Raw genomic sequence first — 24,036 nt, forward strand, 5'->3', positions numbered from 1 at the left:
TGAAATGTGATCTTCACATGACTACGCGAGCATGCCACTGATGTCACGGCCACAGAAAGTACTGGAATTTCACCTTCACACTCACACTACAGACTTACAGAGTACAGCAAAACGACAACTGATGGGTTGGATCCAGATCGGACAGCCAAACAGCTAGTGACAGTCTCCTATTGTAGTGAAAGGCCCTCCTTACCACTGCTGTCAGAAAGGCATAGCCTGCTTTTCTAGAGCTGTGAGTGCCGGAGCTGGCCCTGTGTCTCCTGAGTTGATCATGCAGCCTCTGACCCCTGACGGACCTCTGTTTGAAGGGTTTTGCGCGCCTAGAGCGGGGGACCCTGGGTGCTTTGGGCGAGGTCCCCACCCGGGGGCGCTCCCATGGCTCAACAGGTGCAGAGCTAAAGAAGCATTCGGCAGACAGGACTGGCAGAGGGGTGCCAACGCAGGGCACATGGGGCGAGGCCAAGGCTAGCCCAGTACTTACTGCCAGATCCTGAACTAGCTTCTCCTCAAAGGAGTACTCCTCTGCCTCTATCCAAAGTCTCTCATAGGCCGGGATGAAGAAGTTGATAGCACGATGCCTGAGGAGGGGGAGGTGGGGAGGAATGAAGGGGGGTAGGGGAAGGTAAGAGTGGCATTAGGGTAGGTTCTGGTGAGTTTTTGGTGGAGACAGGAAGGAGAGATGTTGGGAGGAGGAAGGGATTACAGGAAGTGCATTTCAGGCAGGGTGGTGATTGGTCAATGTGGGATCCACTGACTCTTCTGACTGGTCATGTTTGGTCTCTAAAATACCTGCAGTTACCTCGTCAAAGGAGCATGCACACTTTAGGAGGGTTTTTGTTTTCTTATCTTAATGAAACTAATCATAATGTTGGAAACCAGCTGATCAACTTAACAAAATCAAGACTGATATATTTCTTTCTGCCTTTCTTCTTCTCTCCTTTCTTCATTGCTTCCTTTAGGGTTCACCTGAAATGAAACAGAGGCCTGCGGCTTGCAGTGCATTTCCACTTTCCAATAAAGCTTGTTTCACTCAATTCTCAGGCTCATTCTAGCTGACCAATCAGAATCAACAGTGCAGAGACAGTTGATTGCTAGGCAGAGATCGGTCCACAGCCTGGTGGATGAAGGGGGGAGGTTGAACAGATGAAGCATTCACCCCGTAGTTTCACTTTACCGTCAGCAGGGAGAACAGGCGGTCAAAGCTGGAGGCTTTGAATGCCCTTTCCAGCCAAACCTCCCGATAGCCATTCAGGAAGTAATTATTAATTTTGTATCTGAGGGAGGATGAGGTAGTGTTATGCAAGAAAACAACACAGAGGAGAGAATGTCATTAGGGAGGTGATGAGGGGTTTTACATGGGCACACAGTCAAGAAAAGAAAAATGAGCCCACCCTCCCACGGCTATTTGGTGATCGCTTGTTATGTACGGTTAGATTGAGACAAGACAATGTCTTAACTGGTTTATTTAAATAGAGAATGCCAATATTTAGATATTGACATTTTTTGCGTTGTCTGAAATGTTGCAGGTGTTTGTTTGTTTTTTAACTCACCTGGGTAAATTGTAGAGTGGAGCCATGCGGAAACAAGCCACTACAGCACGTTTACGCTGTTTCGATAGCAGCTTCTGCCACACACACTTTTTATTCCTAAGTGGTTGCTCCACCTAAAAGAGGATAGTAGACATTTGTGACTATACAAGGACGCTACACATAGCTTTTTAACTACCCTTTAAGACTGGGATTATTCTACAACCACAATTCAATTTATTGTAAAAGAATATAGGGAAAAAAATGTCCAGAAGGTTAATGACAAAAGCAGTGAGTAAGCTAGCTGCACAAAGAAATAAAATGGTATTTGAAAAACTGAAATGACTAAATATTCTAGAACATGTCAATGTCCGGTAGTGAACAGTCAATATGTTTTTACCTGCTCCAGATGGAAGACTGCAGCAGAGATGCTCTGGACTCTGTCCACTGTATGCTCTGGGTTTGCTGGTTCCTCGCTCTTCACCACAACATCTTTGTACAGGTTCATCTGCCACTGGACCGCTGGGTCATCAGACTACAACACCAAAATCAATCATTTAAAAAAAGACTAATAAAAAAAAGCACATGAAATCAACAGTTTTATTACCTAATCTACTGGAACCAATCTTACCTTGTCCTGGAGATGGAGATTCTGACGCAAATGCTCCTTCACCTCATCATCTGTGTCTTTCTATGAAGGGACATGCAATGTGGTGTTATTAAAATATTTCTTCATTTAATTAAAACATCAGATTATTTGTGCAATGCAAAAGAAAGCACACCAGCCTGAGAGAAGTGCACCTATGAAAGAAAGTGTCAAAGTATGATGACTGCAGTGCTGATGGGAAAAAAAAGACCAAACTGACTGACCATCTATCATCATCTTAAAGATGGATGCACAGACTACACTCTACCTGTAGACCTACCAGTGATGAGAGCAAGTTGCACTTCATAGTATTCCATATTTTTTTGGACTTGCAACTTCATTAAAGTCATCTATGATCTAACATAACAGACATGTATATGTGGACCTCTGCACGCCGTCCCTACAGATGCTGTGATCTAAAATTCTTTGTTCCAGGTCCTATTTTGTCAGCTCACCAGGCTGTAGCGTATCTTGGCCAAAGAGACGAGCTCCTGGTCTCCTGGGGTGCACATGTTAAGGCCGATGGGTAGCATCTTCTTCAGGGCGGCTACAATTAGAGACGTTTGAATGGAGTAGTATTCACCACGTCGGAGCTTGTGTTTCCTCTCCTGGTCCCCACCTGTCTACAGAGGTTAAGAAAATATAAGAGACATAACATAAGATGACTAATGTGAGAGCTGAAGGTAATCAGAGACTATAAAAATAATGATTATTTACCTTGACCTTAAACATACCTTTCCTCTTAACATTTTCTTTATTGTCATTATTAAAGTTCTTGAAAATTGAGAGTTTAGATCAGTTTGACACCTGAGCTTTTTACTCGCATGGACTTCCACATACTGATTAATATGAGCATCAATTCTTAAAGTGTGTGTGTGCGCGCGCATGCGTACGCAGACAGACAGACAGACAGACAGAGCAAAAAGTAAGGGAAAAAACGGAATAGATCAACCAGGTTCTCAAATCACATTTAAGTCATTTTATAATAAGGGGGCAAAAGGTGTTTCACCTACAAACCATTCAAAAAGATGAATCACAACCGAAGGGACCAAAGTGGAGTCTTTCACCATAAATCATTTAGCAAGCAGAGTCCTTCAAAAGGTGAGAAGCTTTAAAAAAAATTTTTAAAAAATTCTTCTGTGAGAATTGAACCAAGACACTCAGAGTACCAATAAATCAAATGCTCAGCCAAAACAAATAAACATCGAACTCTCTCTGTGTCAGCTGGTTGAGAGGCTGCTGGACGACACGCTGTCATCATCTAGATTTTTAAGAGACTTTATTACGACAAAAATGTCAAATGTAAACCTAGCGTAGGTGTGAATTTAGGGGTGCGAACTCACTGAGTTGATTCATAAAACAGCTCACATTTGCATATTTGTCTTGTTCAGCATGTGTTAAAGGGGCGATTAAAAACATAATAAAGTGCTTGTTCAAGTAAGTTTTCTTTACATTAGCAGAACCTGTGATATTGGAACATCAACAAAGGATATTCAGGTTATGCTTTTCCAAAGTGCTGATATTATAAAGGAAAGAAGAGCTACATGAATTCAGCTTAAACCCAGAGATGATTAAAATGTACTGTCCTTTATCTCCCTCATGAATAAAGACAAAGGTCATCTACAGTCTTGTGAAAAAGAAAGTTGTTGAATCGAGATTTTAACAGGATGCATGGTCCTGTGAAAACTTTAATTTTAACATCACAGTATAATAAAGTCCCTCCTTAAAAGGAAAGAGTCTTGAATGAAAAATATTCATGTTATGAATTCATATTAAAAGAAGCTCAAAGAATGATTATTATCATCTGATTACCCATAAAATCTGATCAGGACTTCTAACATGGTTCATTCTCAGCAAGGCGATAATATTTGTGAACACTTGCTATTCATTAAATCTGGTTAGTCTGACCTTATGACATTTTTCTTATTATCAGTTAAATCTATAGTAGGATCTCGTCCAATAATAGCATGTTAAGTAATATTTCATATTTTCTTTTTTTTTTAATGACATTTCTTACTTTATCAGATTCAGTTATATTGTTGTGAGCATCAGTTAGTGTCTAATCTTTTTTACATTTTACATCTCTATTTTTTGGATTTCTTTGTTTCAGCCGAAGCTGAGTGATACAAAATTAAAACTAAAGATATTTTAAAGCTGTTCTCACACCAAGTTTCCAATCATTCTGACACAGGAGCAAGTCAAAGACCCACATCCCCATCTTTACCTTAGACATCTTAGTCTTGCCTTCACCAGTTAGGAAGCCCAAATTGTTGATTTCATTCTGAACCACAAAGTTTTGCTCCTCACGCTTAAAGTTCTGGATTCAGAGAACAAAGAAATAACGTGACTGGAATAAATGAGTTAATCTTGGTATTGTAACTATTATCATGAAAGACTGGACAGCGAGGCTTACATGTGACTTGCACCAGAGGATGAAGATCTCAGCCACCATCCTAAAGAGCTCAGTGGAGTCTCCATCCGGCTCCTTCAGCCACCTGGACCTGGAGTGGACAAAGACATGAAGCATGTTTAGCTGGAAGGACTTAATATTTGTCAGATTACATCTGTGCAGGACTGGACCAAAAAACCCCAAAGCAAAACAAACAAACAAAAAAAACCCCTCAGTGTATTGAATGTTGACATAAAAATTGCAAAATCACTAAAATCCACTAAATAGCATTTTAGAGATGGTCAAGAAGTAGCGTGTATATATTTTGCACCTGTTGTTGTCCACATAACGAATGAGGATGGGGTAGAAAGCATAGAGGTCCCTGCAGAGCACAGCAAACTCGTCCAAGATGAGCAGTTCTGCCTCCTGGTTGTCACCTTTGCTGTCAGCTTTCAGCAGCTCCTCTTCAGCCACCACCTGCATATGCAGTGCATAAACAACAATCAGTTTATTAGTATGAACATCTTCAATAAGAATCCCCTCTCTCCATCCTCTCTCTGAGCAAAGAAGTATTTTTATTTTCCAAAAAGGATGTAAATTTACTGAATGTTTACACCACAACTTCAGCAGCTATTAATTGAGTAAACAAAAAGTACTTGAACCACAGACATCACTTGACAGTGGATATAATGTGCAACTACAACAGCATGTACAGTATATTTTAAGCGCTCACCTTCACCGTCTTCTTCTTTAATTTATCCAGTGTGTGCAGGAAATGGGTTCTGAGCAGATCTGCTCCAGCTTTGCAGATGATTGGCTGAGAATAGACTGTGAATAAACATCCGGAAATTATTTTCTCAGCTGAGACACTGACATTTTCAAGAATAGAATAGAATTCAACTTTATTGTCATTGCACATGCACAGGTACAGGGCAACGAAATGCAGTTTGCATCCATCCAGAAGTGCTTTAGTGATATAGATATATTACAATATATATTAGCAATAGTATAGATATGTAAGTATATTACAGAAATGGGTCTATTATGGTATGTTATAATGTACACGGTATGAAGTATGTTGTGAATATTCTATAACTATAAGTATGTACAGGCTGTAGTGAGTACAAGCTATGTACAGGATATAAATATGAAAAACTATACAGAATATGAAATAAATAACTTTACAGAAATCTGAGATATACAGCTATACAGAAGTGAGAACTATGCAAGTTGTAAACAATAATAAGCCAGCTTTTGCAAAAGGTCTGAGTCACAGTTTTAAAGAACACAGGTGAAAAGTCATCCCTTGATCCCTGGAAAAAAGATGTTAGACAGCATCTCCAAATAACTTATTAGAATCCCGCGACTGGAATACATTTACTGACTTCTCTAACAATAATACTGGGGGGCTTACCGGCAATCCTCTTCATCCAAGGAGCATCATCAATGCCCAGGTTGCTGTTGAGGATCTTGAGGATATTTCCCAGAATGATGCTGAGGTGTTCAGAGGTCACCATGGTGCAGCACTGAGTATCTGGGGGCGAGTTCTCTGGACCTTTCTCCCACCAGTAGGACAGATAGTTACACAGCATGGGAAGGATTACCTCTATAACCTGCAGCAAATGGGCAGAAGGCTGAATGTCTGAATCAGAGTGTGTGTACTGTGACATAAGTGAGATTATCAATGCACAGCTTCCAGAATTGATTTTATATTTTTGCTATGTTTTTTGTATGTCGTATTTTACATTTATTCAATAATATTAAATAAAATACCAGTTGATTAAAAGGATAGTTAATATTTTATTTCACTTATAATAACTATAATAACAATCAAAATTAATGGAGCTGAGGCTGAGATGGCCTGACTTCCAGTGGCCTGACCTTTTATACTTCACATTGAATTGAGCACTTCCAATAATACAAACTAATAGCATGTAAAGTCAAACCAAATCAAATCAAATCACTTTTATTGTCACATCACATGTGCAGGCACACTGGCACAGCACATGCGAGTGAAATTCTTGTGTGCGAGCCCCACAAGCAACAGAGATGTGCAAACACAACAACACAAACGAGCAAAATACAAGAATGGCCAACCTGAAACTAATAAATATATGTACAATATATAATAGTGTATGCATTTCTGGATGTGTATACTAAATATTTTCCTACGTGTGTGTGTGTGTGTGTGTGTGTGTGTGTGTGTGTGTGTGTGTACACATTTTTACAAATTAAATAGTAAAAAAGTAGTCAGCAGTTGCAATAAAAAAATAATCCAGATGTTTGTTTAATAATACTAATATCCCATAAACTCTTCTGACCTGTGGCATGTCACTATAGCGAGCACCAGACTCTGACACATCATTGACGTCTTTGAGAAGTTTGTCAAGACGAGGCATCTCTGGGCACATCTCCTCCACTGTGTCAGGCATACTCAGGACTAGAACAGGAAAACAATCGCTGTGATTAATCACAGAGATTCTATCTAAAAGCTGGCATTCTTAAAACCGCCAAGTTAATAATAGTATATGTTTATCAAAAGACATTATATAATAACAATCAAATTAAAATAAAAATGAGGATCAGGGAGATTCTTACTGGCTCGCTCTCGAGGGGTCTTGGTGTTGAAGACTGAGAGTGGGTTGTGAGCGTTTAGATGAGGCTCCAGGAAAGCTACGGGCATGGCTCCAACCAGAGTCGCCAGGCTCTCCCCCAGTGCTGGCAGATGCCTATTTATGATACAAATCAACATGGAAATTTGCATAGTGTGATATTACTTATGCAAAATAAGCACACAGATAAAGACACAAGTCAAATGTCAAAATGTACAAGAGCAAGGTGGAAGATTTTACAGGTGCCGGAAATAGGCAAAGACATATTTTTTGGCTTGTGTTTGTTTGTTTGTTTTTTTAAACACTCCCTCCCCCCCTTTTCCCCTGTTTGCAGTCAAAAACTTTAAAACTTCACCACTGTTATTTTTACAGTTTGACTTGGCTGAAAATTTCTCATTCAGAGCAGCTTTTTAAGATGTTAGTTTTGGGGAACCATTTCTATTTATTTAGTTATTTACTATTTTAAGTAGATCTATATAAAATACAAAAATGTATAATTTCAGTCAAGACCACTACAATGATTACAGAAGAAACACAGTGAAAAGGAGATCCTTGGGTGGAGGTGGGTTGCAAAGTGGCTTGCAGATGCCCAGCAGCTGTGGCAGACTAAAGGAGCTATGAAATTATCAACTGGATCCAAAGAAAGGTGTCAGCTTATGTGAACTGAAGATCAGGTGATCTTCCAAGATTGAGGATCAGACTGGTTTAATGGAAGCTTGAACTTAAACAGTAGGCTTGATTTTTGCCTTAATTTTGTAACAGATGCCCTTTCCCATAAAATGTGCCATATAAATCAAAGTACATCATTAAACAATGAAGTATTTAATAAGTGCATGTGGTGAAGGTGTGGTCCTGGGCTCAGCTGCAGGGGGGGGGTGGTGCCAGGAGGCAGGTGAAGCCACAGGTGGTAGCGACTGGAATGATAACAGTGTCGTTTCTTTTCGTAGTGAAGCAAAAGACGAGCATGGTGTGTGTGAGCTGAGACCAGCGCTAAGTAGAGACTGTGGCATTGTGTGTGTACATGACAATAAAAACTGAGAACTGTGAACACAGCCATCGCGTGTGTGGGTCCATCTTACAGTGCACATCTTGTCAGCCATATCATACTTACCTGTGTATAATACCGATTTTCTGTATTAGAAAAGTTTTGCCTCCTACCTCTCCACAAACAAGTTCTTTCCTGTTCCCAGAGAGTACAAACATGTCAGAATTCTGTAGCAAGACAGCTGGACGTCATCCACTGAAACAAATAACATGCATCCATTAAACATCAGCAAAAATAAACGAGAAACTTTGAGGGAAAACCAGTACAAAAAATAGGAAAATATATTAGAATATTTCTATTAGAAAATCCATATAATAGGAATTCTGTGCAAACTGGGAATATAAAGAAGGCTAAATCAACTATTTCCCATCTCGCTTTTGGTGTATTTAACTGTATTTTGTTTATTCTTTTCACTTTTCTCTTAGCTAACTATGATAAATAACTACAGTATGAAAAAAAACTATAAAAAAAGACAGTCGAGAACAGCAAACACTGAGCATGGAAACTCACAAAGCAAGTCCACTCCAAACTCGTATGTTTTGATATGCTCAAAGAGGGCAGTGAGGATAGGCAGCAGTGCCACTGTCACATAGTTTATGCTTTGACTGACGCTCTTCATCTGGGCACGGGATTGCATGAACTTTCCCAGTTTCAGCATCTCCAGCAGCTTCTCCAAGTCTTCTGCTGCATTCTCAAAGAAAGTCTTTAACCCGACTTTTACCAGCTCCGAGCCAGTCTTCATCACTGTTCTGTAGGAAGGAGGGAACAGAAAGGCTAGTATGCATGCAAAAATACTTTTTTTATGAGTTAGTGGTTTAAAGATAATACATGCGTGTCTTTTATTGAGCTTTATTACAAGTCTTATGAAGTAATACGCACTTACCTAGTGTCAAGTGAGTGAGTAAGGATGTGCAGACAGCTCACCATCATTGCTGAATCACTTCCTGTGGGATATATTTAATGTAGATACTCAAAAGGATTGCAAACAAAAAGCCACACAAACATATGAACAGAAGCAACCTTACCAAAGAGAGAAATCCTGTGTCTGACAAGAGCTGCCAGCTTACAGAACAGACTGGAAAAGAAAGGAAGTAAGAACGAAACTGAAGAAGATGTTAGGAAAAAGCAACCGAGTGAAAGAAAACAAGAAAGGGCTTTATGAAAATACAAGAAAACACACTGATCAGCAAAAACATGATCACAGTACCTGGTGACCATCTCCTTCTCTTTATTGGAGGCACAACCACAACTGCTCAGGTTCTTACTAGGTGTAGACAGGAAGTACAGACAGTGGTTTTTAAATGTTTGATCAGTCAGGGGAAGCAACACCTGGGGAGAAGAAATAAACACTTTAATTAATAAAAATAAAAAAAGTAACTACAACAGCACATCAGTGGCTCAGCTGCAAACAGAGCTCCCAACCTTGGCAAAGAACTTGATTTCCTGGTCATGAGGGGATTTGTCGGTCTTCCCACTGGTGGCCATCGCCTCTGGATTAACGATGTTGAACACCAATGTCAGCCAAGGCTTTTAGCACTGAACAGTACTAAAAAAAGTACATCAGCATCTGCGTATAAAAATGCAGCAGACTTACCAAGATGAGCAATGAACTCCTGGGCAGAGTCAACATTCTTCAGCAACCTCTTAAGGAACTTGTAAGAAAAGCGTTTTTCCATTGATGATGAATCCTGCTCCATGTCCTTCAAGCCTCTGTGAGACAGAAACACTACTGACTACTAGTCAAGAGTCAAATCTTTGGTTTATTATCTCAAAATTTCAACTTACTCAGCAGTTTGACTCAGAAAGTCAAAACTTTAAGGTACTAACTGTAAATTTTGAGATATTAACAGAAAATTTTGAGACAGCAACACAGCCAAAAAATGCTTTTTCCAGTAGTGGAAACAAGCATCCATAGTAGCAGAAGTGCTCATTAGGATTTTCCCCAAGTTTTCAGTATAGCACTGGTAAAGTGCTATACAGTTGCCTAAATTTTCATTTCTTTAAAACGTGAGCATTAGGAGGCTGACCTTGTGATGGCATAGCCACTAATCTGCAGGAACTTGAAGAGCTCCTGGGCCTTCTCTCTGTCTCTGTACTTCTCTTTAGCTGTCAAGGTATCATAGGGTACCAGCAGTGGGTGGGTCCCTCCTCCTGGACAAGATTGAAAAGTCATTTCAGGCGCTTTCTTTTGAACACAAATAAATAACACCTCGACTGCTGTTCATAAAACTTCACTACGATTTGCACACCTTTGCTGACAAGCTCAGTTTTCTTCTTCTTGGCCCAGATGTTGTGGTAATTTTCTGCAACCACCTCCACCATGCCCTGCAGAAAAAGTGCAGCTTTTCTCAGTTTTTTGTATTTTGTATTAGAAGATACATGGGAACATTTAGGAAGAGTCAAATGAAACCCAACCTGCAGCTCTCTCGACAAGGTGACATTGTGCAGATCCATTGGAGCGGGACTGAATCCATTAATCTACAAAGTAAAAAAGAAGCAAATTGCTTTTGAATCAGCGTTTTAGCTGGCAAAATGTGCAAAAGCTAACAAAAAACAGCAAAAGATAATACAGATGGATGGCTGTGATTTATGAACAGCAAACGGAGAAGTTTTAACTGCCAACATCACTAACAGACTGAAAATTCATTTATTGCCCTTCTGCTGTCATCCCTACTGGATCCAGCAGATTTATCATTTAGGCTACTAAAAAACATCTGCAAGTAAATGTTGCAGACAAAATGCTAATATATGCATATATCCACACTTTACTCATAGTCAAGTCTTTTCCATGCTGCATTTCTGCATCAGTGGCTTTTAATTGAATATTTCTTAAGATCTGCTAAATGTTAACTGTAGAATTTTTGTTCATTGACTCAATAAAAATGATCCCTACCCACGCTTAAAATGTGTGTTTTAAATGCTACGCTGAAAAGACTAGCAGTAAAAATATCTCCAGTCTGAAAAAATGTGAATATTTTCTTTTATGTATTTTACTACAGTACGTGCTTTGAACTCTCTATGGATCAAAAAAGACTCTTTATTCTTTAAGTTAAAAACAAAGCAGACATTTCTCAGTTCCCAAAACACAGATTTCCATTAAAAAAGTGGTCTTGAGAAATGAAGCCTTCATTAAACTTGTATTCATTACTGATACAAGCCATTGGGACTGTTGTTTGGTGTTTATTATTCTTGCATGACAACAGTGGTCCTGCTATTTACTTTTTAATGGGCTCCTGTTATAAATGATGTCTGCTTTCTGTAGCGTGAATCACCAAAGACAGAAAAATGAAAAAGGAGCGTCTAGGGAATTGTTGTCAGTTGATGAGATAGTAAATATGCATCACAAAAGGAAACATTTATAAATGTGTTACCTGGGACTCCGAGATCTTCCGCTGTTTTTCGCTCTCTCGTTGCTGGAACATCGCCTCACCCTCTTTGGTCCTCTCAATGTTCCAGCCCATAGCCAACATGCTCTTCAGTGACTCTCTCACTGGCCAGCGATATGTTTCTCTCTCCTACAGAATGAACACATTCACAGTCTAACACTCTGTCCTGTAGAAGACATGCAGGCTATATAGAATAGGCCTATAGACCAGATGTCACAGCTTAACAAAATGTGAAAACATTTACACAAAAATCAAACAAACACACATGTATTTCTTTTCAAACTTCTGATAAAAATGTCCTTGTAAAATCATTACTTATGATGTGGCTTTTTTCTTGCCGTCTCAGTAAACCGCCTCAGAGAGTTTTCAGAACATAAGTGTGTGTGTCTGTCCACCTTTGATAGTGTATAAATTTGTTTGTCTGTGGCTCCACCCTTGCATATTTTCTGGCTACCTTAGTAGGAGTTTTAGAGTTTATCTTACAGAGTATATTTGGCCTTCACCTCTCGTTTTTGACCCAACACCTGACACAAAACCCGAGTGGTGCATTTGCCCCTTTGGTTGATCCAGCCACTGTTCACAGAAGCCTCATCAGAAATACTCTCAAGCTGTCAAGGTGCCATTCTTCAACAAGGGTGACCAGCTTTCTCAGCTGTGTGAGCACTAATGTGCACGTACCTTCTCACTCAGAGATTTATAGGGCTTCAGGAGTGGATGGGTTTTGGCCTGCTCATCCACAGTGTCTCCATGTTTCCAGCCCACTGACATCTGCAACACAGTTTATTTCAATTAATTACACCATCTCGCATTTTATTAAACCATGAAATGTAAACTGTTTTAGTAAAATGACTGAGACTACAAAGTACAATTACAACTTTGCATTTCTTTGGATTTTTATAACATAAATCGACTCCAAGCATGAGTGAAGAAGACACTGAGAACACGAAGGCACGAACCTTCTCTGAGGACCACTTGTCATGGGAATGCTCTGCATATTTGTTGGCAATGTACTCAAGTTTTTCAGGAAGGGAGATACTGAAAAGTCAAAATTGTGTTTAAGTCATAACATATGAATAAAAACATTTAGAAACATGACATGAAACATGCTGCTTTAACAAGGCTGCATTTTTAGAACACTTACTTGGCAGTGCTGATGGGTTTGGGGTCAAAGTTACCCTGTGCATCCATTGATGCCTGCTTCTCCAGCGTTGCACCTAAACTGGAATCCACAAAGTCTGGAGGCAGGGCCCCAGCGATTGCACACAGGCATGACATGGCCATTTTGAAAAGTTCAGTATCATATTTCTACAAAATGTAAGAAGAGAGGGAAAGGGGTGCTTAGACGTTTCACCATTTCACTTTTATGTTTTCAGAACGTGTCTGCTGAGACAACTACAGTGGAGCAGAGTAGGATCAGCCCCCCTCCCAAAAAGGAATGAAAATGAAAGCTGGAAAAGTCTGCACCATGTAGTGACCTGTCACAGACTGATAAATGATTCATCTGATTTGGCTTTGCCTCAGCTGCACTGCTCACAAGCACTTCATTGAGCTTTCACTTCACTGCCTCTGACTACTGAGAACTTTTCTCTCAGGAGATCCACACTCAAGTGTTGAAAACTCAAGATTTAAAGAAATAAATAAATAAGAATATATATATATATATATTAAATATGGGAGAACAGAGTTTTACAAGCACCACTCAGCTACCAAACATTTTGTTCTGCAAAAATGCGGATCAGAAAAATACCACTTCTAGTCCTGGTTCATTCTCGGAGAACAACAAATACGCAAAATACAGAGAATTTTTACAGCTCTATGCACACTGGGCCAGCTCATCTTTAATAATAAATACTTATAAATAAATTCCTGGCTGTACCTTATGAGAAAGGGAGTCAAAGATTCCCCAGAAGAGTTTCTTGGTGAGAAGGAGCTCCTCCTCAGAGGCAGTACCAAAGCTGCCCATACCAGATGGCAGGCAGTAGTACTTCCAGTTCTGCTCGTAGTGATTGGTCAGCAGCTAGAAATAAGAAACACAAACACGCACAAAAATTCCTGAATATTTTTACACTCCAATTGCGATTGCTACAATCATGTTGTTTAACTCTGGAAGTTAGGAAGACAACGGGTTCCCAAATTTTACATTCCAGTGATTGCCTGTGTTATTTCTTCAATAACCTTTTTGACTCATACATCAAACACATATTAACAAGAAAGTGTTTTGCGTCTCACCCGGAGAGATATCTTGCAATATTCATTGAGCATTGGAACGTCGAACACCAGACGTCTGAGCAGCTGCTGCATCATAGAGGGACGCAGGTGTCTGTGAAATAAGTGCAGAATTACATCTGTGTAGGCAGAATATGATTTTCTCTTATGTGCATGTGCTCACATCCAAGAATATTTTAAGAACTGTGAGAAGGAAAATTTTTATGTTGTAACCTTGTAGCAGGCATATACTCTACGCACCATGCTGCACGAGTCCAGGTAAGGACATGGATCAAGGTCACGCTAAATGTGTTAAATTTACACCAAAATTAAAGCAGCTTGAGCTGCTATAATTTTCTACCATCACACAAAATTTGAAAATTTTACACACAAACAAAAGATGCAACCATTGAAAGATTTGAAAAGTGAAGCCAGTGCCCTAAACCTGCATTATTTTTAATGGCCAGCAGGGGGAAAATCCGGATTTCTTTAATTTAACTCAGCTAAGACTAAATAAAGCTAAAGAAGCCTTACTTGCAGATTGCCAGCAGACACTCTTCAATGGCATCCCTTTGGGCTTTGGTGAGTGAGCGGCCTTTTGACAGCCTGTAGATAGTCTGCAACGTGGAGTCAACCAGCTGTGCGTGGTGCTCTGTGCTGCCAAAGAGAGCGGCACAGCGGGTCAGCAGAGGCAGCAGAGCTGAGCCGATGTACCTGTTCATGGCCAGCGCAGTCTCTGTGGTGCTCAACACCTCCTGTGAGACAGAGAACAATGCATGTAACTGAAAAAGGAAGAGCAGCCCAATCTCTACACGCAGAGATTAACAGAAGGTGGAAGTGATTATAGGTTCCGCCAAATGTAAATATTATGCAGTTCTCTAATAGCAGAAAATGACAGCAAAGCTGAAGAGCTTCAATTTCCACTGATGTCACAGGCGGGGATAACTGTATTCATTAAAACCAAAGTTTGAGAAGTCTTTCTGTAGCTTCTTGTTATTTTTGTGGGAAACAGGTGGTGTTTGTGATGGTGTCATTTACCTTTTGCATGTAAATTAAGTTCCAAATGTAAAAAGTTCCGGATGGATACTTTTCAAAACTGGAAACGGCTTACTGTGAGCCATTCAACCGTAAATAATGGAAAGACAATTTGTTAGTAGAAAATGAATCTGCACTAAGAGCAGTGAAGGTGGGAATTTGTTCACAATTTTCTCCCTTTAAAAAACAAAAGAATAATAACGGAGCAAAGTAAATGACTAAAGGAAAATAACCATAATTGAACTAGTTGATAATTACTTCGCTGTTTTAGACTATATTGCGTTATATTTGATCCATAGACTATACATAAGACATACATAACATATTTTGGGTATGTAGTAAGTGTGATGAGAGCAAGGGTTCACTTAATCACCTGTCAAGTCATTTTAAATGACTCCAAGTGTGTACCTTCGATGCACAAATTCTCCTTACAAAGAGCAAAAACTCACCAAAGGAAATTCAAACTTTATATCTAGTTTCTTATCATCTATCAAAGCTCCTCGGTCTGCAGCTTGTTTTTACCCTTTTGCCACTTTCAGGATCCTCTGGCTCATTGATTTGATTGACTGTTAATCTGTGCTAGACTGACAAATGGATAATTCAACCAAAATATTTCTTTCAAAGTGTTCGCAACTTCCCAGATCGTTCTGTGTAGCAAATGACCGGATAAACTGGGTTACGAAAAAATGTAGTCTGAGTGAAGTTTTTATACTGAACTGTTTAAAAGCTAAGGGTGACCTGATCAGTAGGCCGAATATTATGTTAATATTTCTGAAAATTTGCAACAGGCTTAGTAACTGTTCTGAGCAATCGGTGCTCATGTTTGATAAGATTTATTCCCTCTGTGGCACATTTGATGAGCAAACTAGAAACCTTCATTTCATTATCAGTAAATGACAAAAGACTTAAGATCTCAAAAATGTAACAGGAGCAGAGACGACAGAGACGATTACACCTGTCAGGTACAACTAGAGCTTACATCCTTTGTATTTGCAGAGACTAAAATGTACTTTTTCAGGAAGTGGATACAAATTCTTTGGCAGGTAGTCATTGACAAAATGGGACTTTGAAGGTGAAAGTGTGTGTGTGTGTGTGTCGTGAATGTTCTAGGACTTACCGTATCCAGAGACGCCGAGGCTCGGAGGTCAGGCAGGAAGCCAACCTCCAACATCTGGAGCAGGAAGCTCTGGTCCTCGATGCCGTAAACTCTGTCCAGGAAGAGCACCATGGGGGCCTTGTGGTCGGGACAGAAACAAGCTGACATGTCCGGTTCGGTCACTGTGCCATCTGAAGGTTGGTGGAGCAAAACAAAAACCAATGAAAGGGATTCACTGAAGAAAGTTTCAAATGTAACATGATTTCGGAATAAAATTAGGCTTTAGAGTTTAAGGGAAATGTAATCCCAGACACGATAAGCTGAGGAAACCAAGCATAAATGTGAAATGTATTTATTTTCTGGTGTTCTTGCTGTTGAGCATCGTTGTAAGCCATAATTTTATAAGCAAGGCACAAAGTAGAAAGGTACTAAAAACACAATGTAGGCATATTGGTTTTCCACAGAGATGTAGAGGGAAGCAAAGGCTCTCTCCTAAGTGATGTCTCCTGCCATTGCAAAGGCACTTACAATAATATACGTCCAGTTAGCAGAGCTGTGATGATACTCTGCAGAGTTATGAAATTATTTCAGCTTCCTTAATCTGGCAGCACGACACACATGCTGTACCAGGCAGAGTTTTTATTATTTGCCGAAAGGCAGTAAGGTAATGCGGCATGTTTGTTCAGCAGGATGTGGCAAAAACTGTTTGTGATCTACAGCAGCCCAGGTTTGCCTGTAGAGTATAAATTAGATTTTTAATCAGACTACCGTGCACCTTCAGCCGTGAATCTAAACTAAACAACATTTTTCTTTCCCCAGGTAGACCTCCCGTCTCACCTTAATTCACTTCTGTTTATGCGTTTCCTTTTAACAATCAGAAACTGCCTAAAGCAAACTTAGACCGGCATACCTTTATTAACGACAGGCATTTTGAGGGGGATGCTGATGACGCCCACCAGGTCCGAAGTGGGAACCAGAGAGCGCAGGATGGCTCTGATACGCAGCGCCTCACCTTTACCTGCATTGATAAGCTGTAAGAGATGCACAGGCACAAAACAAAAACAATCTCTTTCTCATAAGAGTCCCTGTGACAGTATACAGAATCTCATTCTTCAGCTCAGGCTGTTGTCGAAGGCCTTACATGCATCTCAGGAGCACAGCGTCCCAGCAGGTCAATGAGGGCAGAGTAGAAGGACATGATGGCGTTGCCCATGTGAATCACTTCCCCTTCCTCCTCACCAGACCTGAAACAGACAAACACACTATATAAAAATTATACGCACAGTATAATAAATATTATCCTGAACACGAGAAACATTTCTTGGAAGTTGCAGACAAGCTCTGCAGCGTGGTTTCAGGATACGGCGGGCAACAGAGGCGCAGTAAATTGGGCAATTTTGTGAGCATTTATAATAATGTTTTGGCACAATACATGATCTCCTTGCAGGCTATTCTGTTACACATATTGATTTTGAGCAGCTTTCCAATCTCTCTCCCCACTTCAGGCCATACAAACTTTCAACATTAAAATTCAGTCAGTGTTACAGGCTTTGTATACTTATGTAGAAAGGCAGGGACAAACAGCCAATGCCAGGGATAATGTATTCCTTTCTTTTACATATTCTTCCAGAAAAGTACCTTTTTTCATACTGTCCTTAGGCTCCAATTATGATTTAAAATCTCTGATATTTTTTTATTCAAGACTTGCTTTAATAACACCTGGGTTGCAGTTGCATTATAAGACTTTCCAGTAGTTGAAAAAGTTTTTCATTTTTCCCCCTCTTTTTTAAAAAATGTCAAAGTCATCCGAGATAAATGATCGCTTAAAAAAAATTTGTGGTTCTTAAATGTGTCTTCAAACACATGAATGTGAATTTAGCTGCTGAAGTAAATTATATTTTGCTAAATAAAGAGTAAATTAAGAAGATTTTCTTGTTTTGGTAGGAGGTTTTTTTTTTTTAAAGAGAGAGAACAAAAGACAATTATTTGATAAAACTCCACTTTCAAACAGCAATTACCTCTCTCTTTCTCTTCACTGTTCTCTTGCTGGGCAAAGGCAATGAAATAAACTTAGATCTCTTTTCCCGTAATGTGATATGGTTCTATTTGAGGGTCTAGCAACAAAGAATAATGCTGGTTTAGCTAAGCACACAGGGAAATCTAACTAAAAGTAACATTTCACACAGAGACCCAGATAATGAGAGCCTTAATCACAAGAGACTGGCTTTAGAGTTTCTGAATGGGTTTCTTAGTGTCTCGTGGTGATAAAAATGCTGATTCAGTAGATTTTAAACACTGTGGAAAAAGAAAACAAAGAACTGGTGTCGTTTTTACCCAGTAGTGACTCCAGCAGGAGTCTTGGGCAGGTCCAGGGCAGGATCTTCAGAGATCTTGATGGCCTCTTCCATGGCAGCCAGCAGACCCTGACCTCCCTCGCCCCTCAAGGCTGGGCCGAAACACTCTGGACGTCTGATGAGCAGCTTCACCACCACGTTGGCATTTTCCTCCACGCTCTCACCTGGTGTGAGGAAGAAAAAAAAAAAAGGAGGAAAAAAAAGCAGACCAATGGAAAGGAAAATTGTTATTATCCCCAAAAGGAAAGGTGAGAGTCAGCTAGAGTGTAAAACCCCTGAAAGTGGTATTCAGCAGCTTCTAAAGCACCGCTACATTTTTTATCCAGGAAAAGCCGACTCACATTTCCACGTGAGTCCTCAGCAGGACCCTGGCATCTTTAACCAGTGGATTTTTTAAATTTCTGTGCAGTTTTTCATTTCTATTCCAAAAACAGCATCACTGTTAAATCCCCTGCTGCTTTAATACACAATACTCACAATTATACAGATGCAGTAAAATCACCCTAGACTGTTTCTTTGTTGCGATGCCATTTTTTTGTTTTATCTCAATACTTATTTATTGCTCAGTTACACATATTCAGCGACTTAATTAGATTATATTTTCTTTAAAATGTCTTTAAAAAGCATCTCGGGGGTGTCCTCGGGAGGTTGAAGCTATGGGAAAGTTTTTCTAGTTTGTAATAATACTTTTTATGTAACACACTGCACAGTAACTAGTTTTTGCACATTCAATTAAAATCCAGATATTAAAGAAGACTCGAATAAAAAACAAAAATCAAGTAAATCATAAATCACACACATAACACAACAGCGCCACATACATATGTATCCACCAAATATCCTTACCACATACGAATATATGAAAACACTCAATATAAAATATAGTTTTTGCTTTGTTTGCTTTGCTTACCCCTTGCCAAATTCCCCTCCCCCTGTCTGTCTCCTTTCTCATTCCCATGTTGTCTTTATACAACGTGTTCAGCTTTTAAGTATTCCTTGCACCATATAGGTTTAGCCTGGTGTCTGACCTCGTCTGTTCTCCTGACAAAGTCGAACTGACCACGTGTATACTCAAATGTATGCCACAATTAAAGCCTCTTTGAACTTTAAGATAGCCTCTGGTGTCATGTATGTCAGGCTTGGGTACAAGCGGAGGCTTCACACAATGGTACACTCAGATATCGACAAAAAACTTCTGTGTTTACAGGATAACTCCACAAGCAATGTTTTCCTTCTTTATTTAACATTTTCCAGTCTGTTGCACTTCTAATCAGCATGCTGATGGGTGCAGTCGGCATGCTTTGTTGTGAAACAAACCAAAGGCCAAGTATATCACTGCACCAAAACGAGCAGAGGAACAGAATTGCCAGGGATGAAAAGTCATCTTAGTGCTCAGTATAAAACATACCGTTGCAGAAAACGGCGAACCTCAGGAATGAGAGGTAGCGCTCTCCCTCTATGGGGTTCCAGCCGAGGTCTGGGTATCCCTTAGCCACCAGCATGGCGCAGCTCTGAAGACCACAGCCTGCTAGGTATGTCACCACCTACGGTCAAGCAATTCTGCTTCACTCCTGGGTATTATAATGGCACACTGTCTTTCTGACTCAGTGTCAGCAACAGTGACAGCTTGAAAGCCTCTGCTGAGCTAAGCTTTTCCAGCTGTCACAAAATCATTCAGCACTTTTCATAGAAAACTTTGGTGGCCTGAGCTTTCTATTCTTATCTGACTTGCTTCCTCTATAATTGTATGTGTCATCCGAGTAGCACTGCGTTCTAGTATTGACAGATGATTAGCACGTATTCTTCCTCTTCTGTGGCCTCCTCAAACTTTATGAACACTGAGCTGCACATAATTGGAAGAACATGTCTTGTGGGTTGGCGAAAGCCAGATTTTAAACCAAAACCAACATGGTGGCCTGAAATGTGTTGGCAAAAACTTTCGAGATGAAGAATAAACCTAGCAGCAGAATGCAATGCAAGGTTTAGACAGTGAATAAGATCCTGTATCCACATAATTCCCTAAGTCTTAATGTTTGACTTTATAAATAACTAAATGGATCCTGCATATGTTTTATAGTACAATCTGTTTTGGTATTTGATGATAATATGAACATGTGATCAGTATACTGGTTGTACATTTAGCTAGTTGTACAGTTCAGTTTCATTCACAACTTTCCAAACTAATTTTAAACACTACATCTGCTAAAACAACAACAAGTTATGGTCAGAATAGAAACTGGCTACAATCTAATGAGCCTGCAAACATAAAGTGCTGTGTGATTTTTAGCTGTGCTGTTGAGTATTTCTTTGAGTAAGGCTGCGATTTCATTCGTCATCAAACCTTCTCCAGATCAGGCTCCTCCAGGGCCAGCGCCAGACCGTTGTTGTCCATCACTGAAGACGCTGCGACATCCAGCGGAGTGGAGCCCCGCATAGCTTCAGAGGCTAAACACACACAGAAACAGGCCGTCAGCAACAGAGCAAACTTTGCATTAGTTCTGCATTAAACAACAGGGGGCAGTGTACTGACACAGCACATCAATCTTGATATTCTCCAGTCTGCATCTTTGAAGCTCAGAATACCAGGTCCCATTAATCAGTTTGTCAACACCTGCCCTTTTTGCAATATTACTCCATTTTTAAAGCGTCAATGCAGTCGAGCAGATACTACAAAACCACTTAATATTGCAGCACAATGCAGACTATGTTACATATTATTAATTTATAGGAAAACGTGGCTTGTAAAAGAGGCAAATTCTAAAAGTGTCATATAAAAAGGGCAACAACTAGTGTGTTTTCATTCAACTGTCCTCTTCAGATCATGTGACCCTGTCCTCTTCCAGAGCCAGGTGCTTTAGTTTACGTGTTACACAGGCACGCAGATCTCTGTGACTCATGTCCTGCTCTGGACGCCTAAATAACCCTCATTTACTGCTCGCCATTCTTCTCTCTATCAGCTGCCTCCCTCTGTGCCCCTTACACTTTCAACTTGATATACTGGCATTTTGAAATCGAGCCTGTTACTCTTCTTCACCAGCTGCTTCCCACAATATCAGCAATAAGTCTGCAGTGAAAAAAACTGTTGCAGCCCGTAGCAACTATTGGTTTCTGCACACATTATGTAGCAGCAAAAAAGTTTAATTGACGCAGTATGGAGAATACTCAGGAACATATTCAAATGCCAAGGCATCCTCATAACCAGTGTGTTCTCCACTGTCTGTTTTTGCCCCAGCTTGTTCCTTTCCTTCATATTAAAAAAAATCTATTCAATTTCAGATTTTTCATGTATCAGGACATAATAAATAAAACCATCTAATCCTCATCAGGTTCTAAAATTAGGTAAATACTTCCTAACCTGTACCATACGTGACAACATAGCAGTATATATTTAACAAAAATTGAGTCACAATGTCAAAGAAGTGTATGAATAACATAAGTACACCCTTACAGATTTCATAGAATTAAGAAGTTGGAGCCACGTGTTGCTCATCGAATGCACCTAATCGTCAGCAAGTGTGAGCACCTCCATAAATGCAGAGGCTTTGCTGGTCTGAAACATTCAGGAGTGTGTTAATGCAATGCCAGGAGGAGCAAAGACAATAGAATTGGCCTAAAGGGACAACTGTTGTTGCCCGTCAATCTGGGAAGGGTTCTAAGACCATTTCTAGTTTGAAGTTCATCATTCTACAGCGAAGAAGATTATTCAGAAGCATACAAAACTTTTCTCAGGAGTGGACATCCCTGCAAACTAATCCCAAGGTCAGACTGTGCAATGCTTAGAAAAAATGCTAAAAGCCCAAGAGAAACAGGATTTGGGCATGTTGTAGTCATTGAGGCAACCATGAACTCCTTTGTTTACCAAAGCATGTTAGAGTCAAATAGGAAGCCATCTGTCCAACAGCTACAGCTCAGCTGATGTTGGGTCATGCAGCAGAGCAATGGTCCAAAATGCAACAACAATTCTACAACATAATGGCTAAAAATGAAAAATCAATGTGTTGCAATGGCCCAGTCAATGTCTTAAGACAGCTGTGCATAAATTAAGTTGAGTTTTTTTTTTCCAAATAAATAATGAAAAGGCAAAATATACTTACCCAATCCGACGCTGCTGTTCTCCAGCAGGTAGCTCAGGTGGTCAAACATGGCTTTCTGGTTTTGCCGGCTAATACGGCAGAAATAGCACAAGAAGCGACAACAGCTAGCTACCATCTTGGGGAAGGCGATCTCCTGTGGAAGAAAAAAGTAGACTGTATGGATCAATCTGCAGCCAAATAGCCCCAAATAAGCTGCAGTAGGAGCTCAGAAATATTAGAATTCTTTTTAATGTCACTACAGGATGCAGAGTACTAGATGCTTGGGTCTGATAAAGGTATCTAAACTATCATAAAGAGTATCATGGAATCAATAAATAAAATCTATTTCCTGTTTTGAACACAGAAACTGAAAAATTGTTTGACCTTCAAGCCCTTTTGCATCTAATGCTTTTAGATCTGTGCCATCCTCATTTTTCTAAGTCCTCACATGGGCTCAATCCAAGCCTCAGGCTGAGCATAAATCACTAGAGTCATTTGCTCTGTAGCAGAAATGCAGAAAAAGTAATTGACAGCAGAGGAGGAGAGAAACCCCATTTTACTTTAGGCAGATTACAATCTGCAAAAATGCACAGCACAGAAAATCACATTTATCAGACAACTGACAAATATTGAACTTTCAATCATGCCAAAGCTTCCACCTCTAAAGGCAGATTTGACAGAAACTTTGAAAGCACAAACAATTTTACTTTGAGAATATACAGCTTAACAAGTTTCTTTGTTGATTCCCCATATGCGGTCCTGCTGTGCGTGACCGGGAGCAAACTTTCTGTCAGTGTCCGAGTTCAGAGATTTATTCCTTCATAATATTCTATAAACCATCTGTCTTGATTGCGTGATAAAACCTACGACTCGCACAATCTCATAATATACAGCACCATGCCACGACTGAAACAACATCAGCGGTAATCAAACAGCAAATATTAAAAACCTGATCTATATTCACGACTGTCACTGTATATGGCCACAGCGAGCGAGGTACACGTATCAAGTGGCATGAAACCAGTCAGGAATTTATGCTATGAGCCTGTGCGATCACAGTGCCAGAGACAGACACGAAGGTCTGAATGTCTCCCTGAGGTCCGTCTGTCTGAGGTTCACTTCAAGCTTGGCACTGGCTGCAGCATTAAATCGCAACCAGCTCTTCCAGCTTCTGTCAGCACCACCCAAAAAGGACAGGTCTGAGTGGCCTCCTGTCACCCCTCTGATACCTTTACTCCTCTGTCCTCTCTATTACGCTGCGGTTTTTCTGGGTATTAAGCAGTTTCTCTTGGCTCACTTCAGCCTCTTTTGTTTTCCTGAGATCGGTATACAACTTATTAAGCATTAAAAGTTCTGTCAGTCACAAACTCAAACTCTTCCCCTAAAACTAAGCTTTGTAACAGAAAATTAACCTGCAAATGTTTTGCTAACAGATTTACTGTATGAGTCATTTTGCAAGCAAAAATACCCAAAACAAAAACACGCTTGTTTGGGTTCTTTAAAATTGATGATTTGCTCCTCCTTTTGCTACATTTAATTCATAACTGTCATGATCCTGGGTCCTTTTGACCCAGCGTTTTGTGTTTTCTCTTCTTGCGATTTTGGTTCTGTTCTTCCTCTGTTTAGTGTTTACTCTGTTCTGCCCGTGTGTTCCTGTATTTAGTCCGCG

At 40.0% G+C, this 24,036-nt stretch overlaps 1 protein-coding gene across 1 annotated transcript in view; it reads right to left on the reverse strand.

Annotated features, from left to right (window-relative positions):
• Positions 1-24,036, reverse strand: part of ryr3 (ryanodine receptor 3) — a 115,133-nt gene that overhangs the window by 17,973 nt on the left and 73,124 nt on the right. Inside the window, 36 exon segments of the mRNA XM_082506157.1 lie at positions 482-578; positions 1,551-1,663; positions 1,927-2,061; positions 2,158-2,217; positions 2,628-2,795; positions 4,397-4,489; positions 4,586-4,673; positions 4,893-5,038; positions 5,295-5,389; positions 5,976-6,174; positions 6,883-7,001; positions 7,160-7,290; positions 8,332-8,413; positions 8,729-8,967; positions 9,102-9,162; positions 9,244-9,293; positions 9,426-9,547; positions 9,641-9,708; positions 9,813-9,928; positions 10,246-10,369; positions 10,468-10,543; positions 10,634-10,696; positions 11,590-11,733; positions 12,283-12,372; positions 12,561-12,639; positions 12,746-12,909; positions 13,481-13,621; positions 13,834-13,924; positions 14,344-14,564; positions 15,962-16,131; positions 16,851-16,971; positions 17,082-17,184; positions 18,275-18,458; positions 19,703-19,838; positions 20,636-20,739; positions 22,389-22,521. Of these exon segments, the coding sequence (XP_082362283.1) occupies positions 482-578; positions 1,551-1,663; positions 1,927-2,061; positions 2,158-2,217; positions 2,628-2,795; positions 4,397-4,489; positions 4,586-4,673; positions 4,893-5,038; positions 5,295-5,389; positions 5,976-6,174; positions 6,883-7,001; positions 7,160-7,290; positions 8,332-8,413; positions 8,729-8,967; positions 9,102-9,162; positions 9,244-9,293; positions 9,426-9,547; positions 9,641-9,708; positions 9,813-9,928; positions 10,246-10,369; positions 10,468-10,543; positions 10,634-10,696; positions 11,590-11,733; positions 12,283-12,372; positions 12,561-12,639; positions 12,746-12,909; positions 13,481-13,621; positions 13,834-13,924; positions 14,344-14,564; positions 15,962-16,131; positions 16,851-16,971; positions 17,082-17,184; positions 18,275-18,458; positions 19,703-19,838; positions 20,636-20,739; positions 22,389-22,521 (4,326 nt within the window).

The sequence above is a fragment of the Aulonocara stuartgranti genome, assembly GCF_965226115.1.
Source record: "Aulonocara stuartgranti genome assembly, chromosome: 15".
Lineage (NCBI taxonomy): Eukaryota > Metazoa > Chordata > Actinopteri > Cichliformes > Cichlidae > Aulonocara > Aulonocara stuartgranti.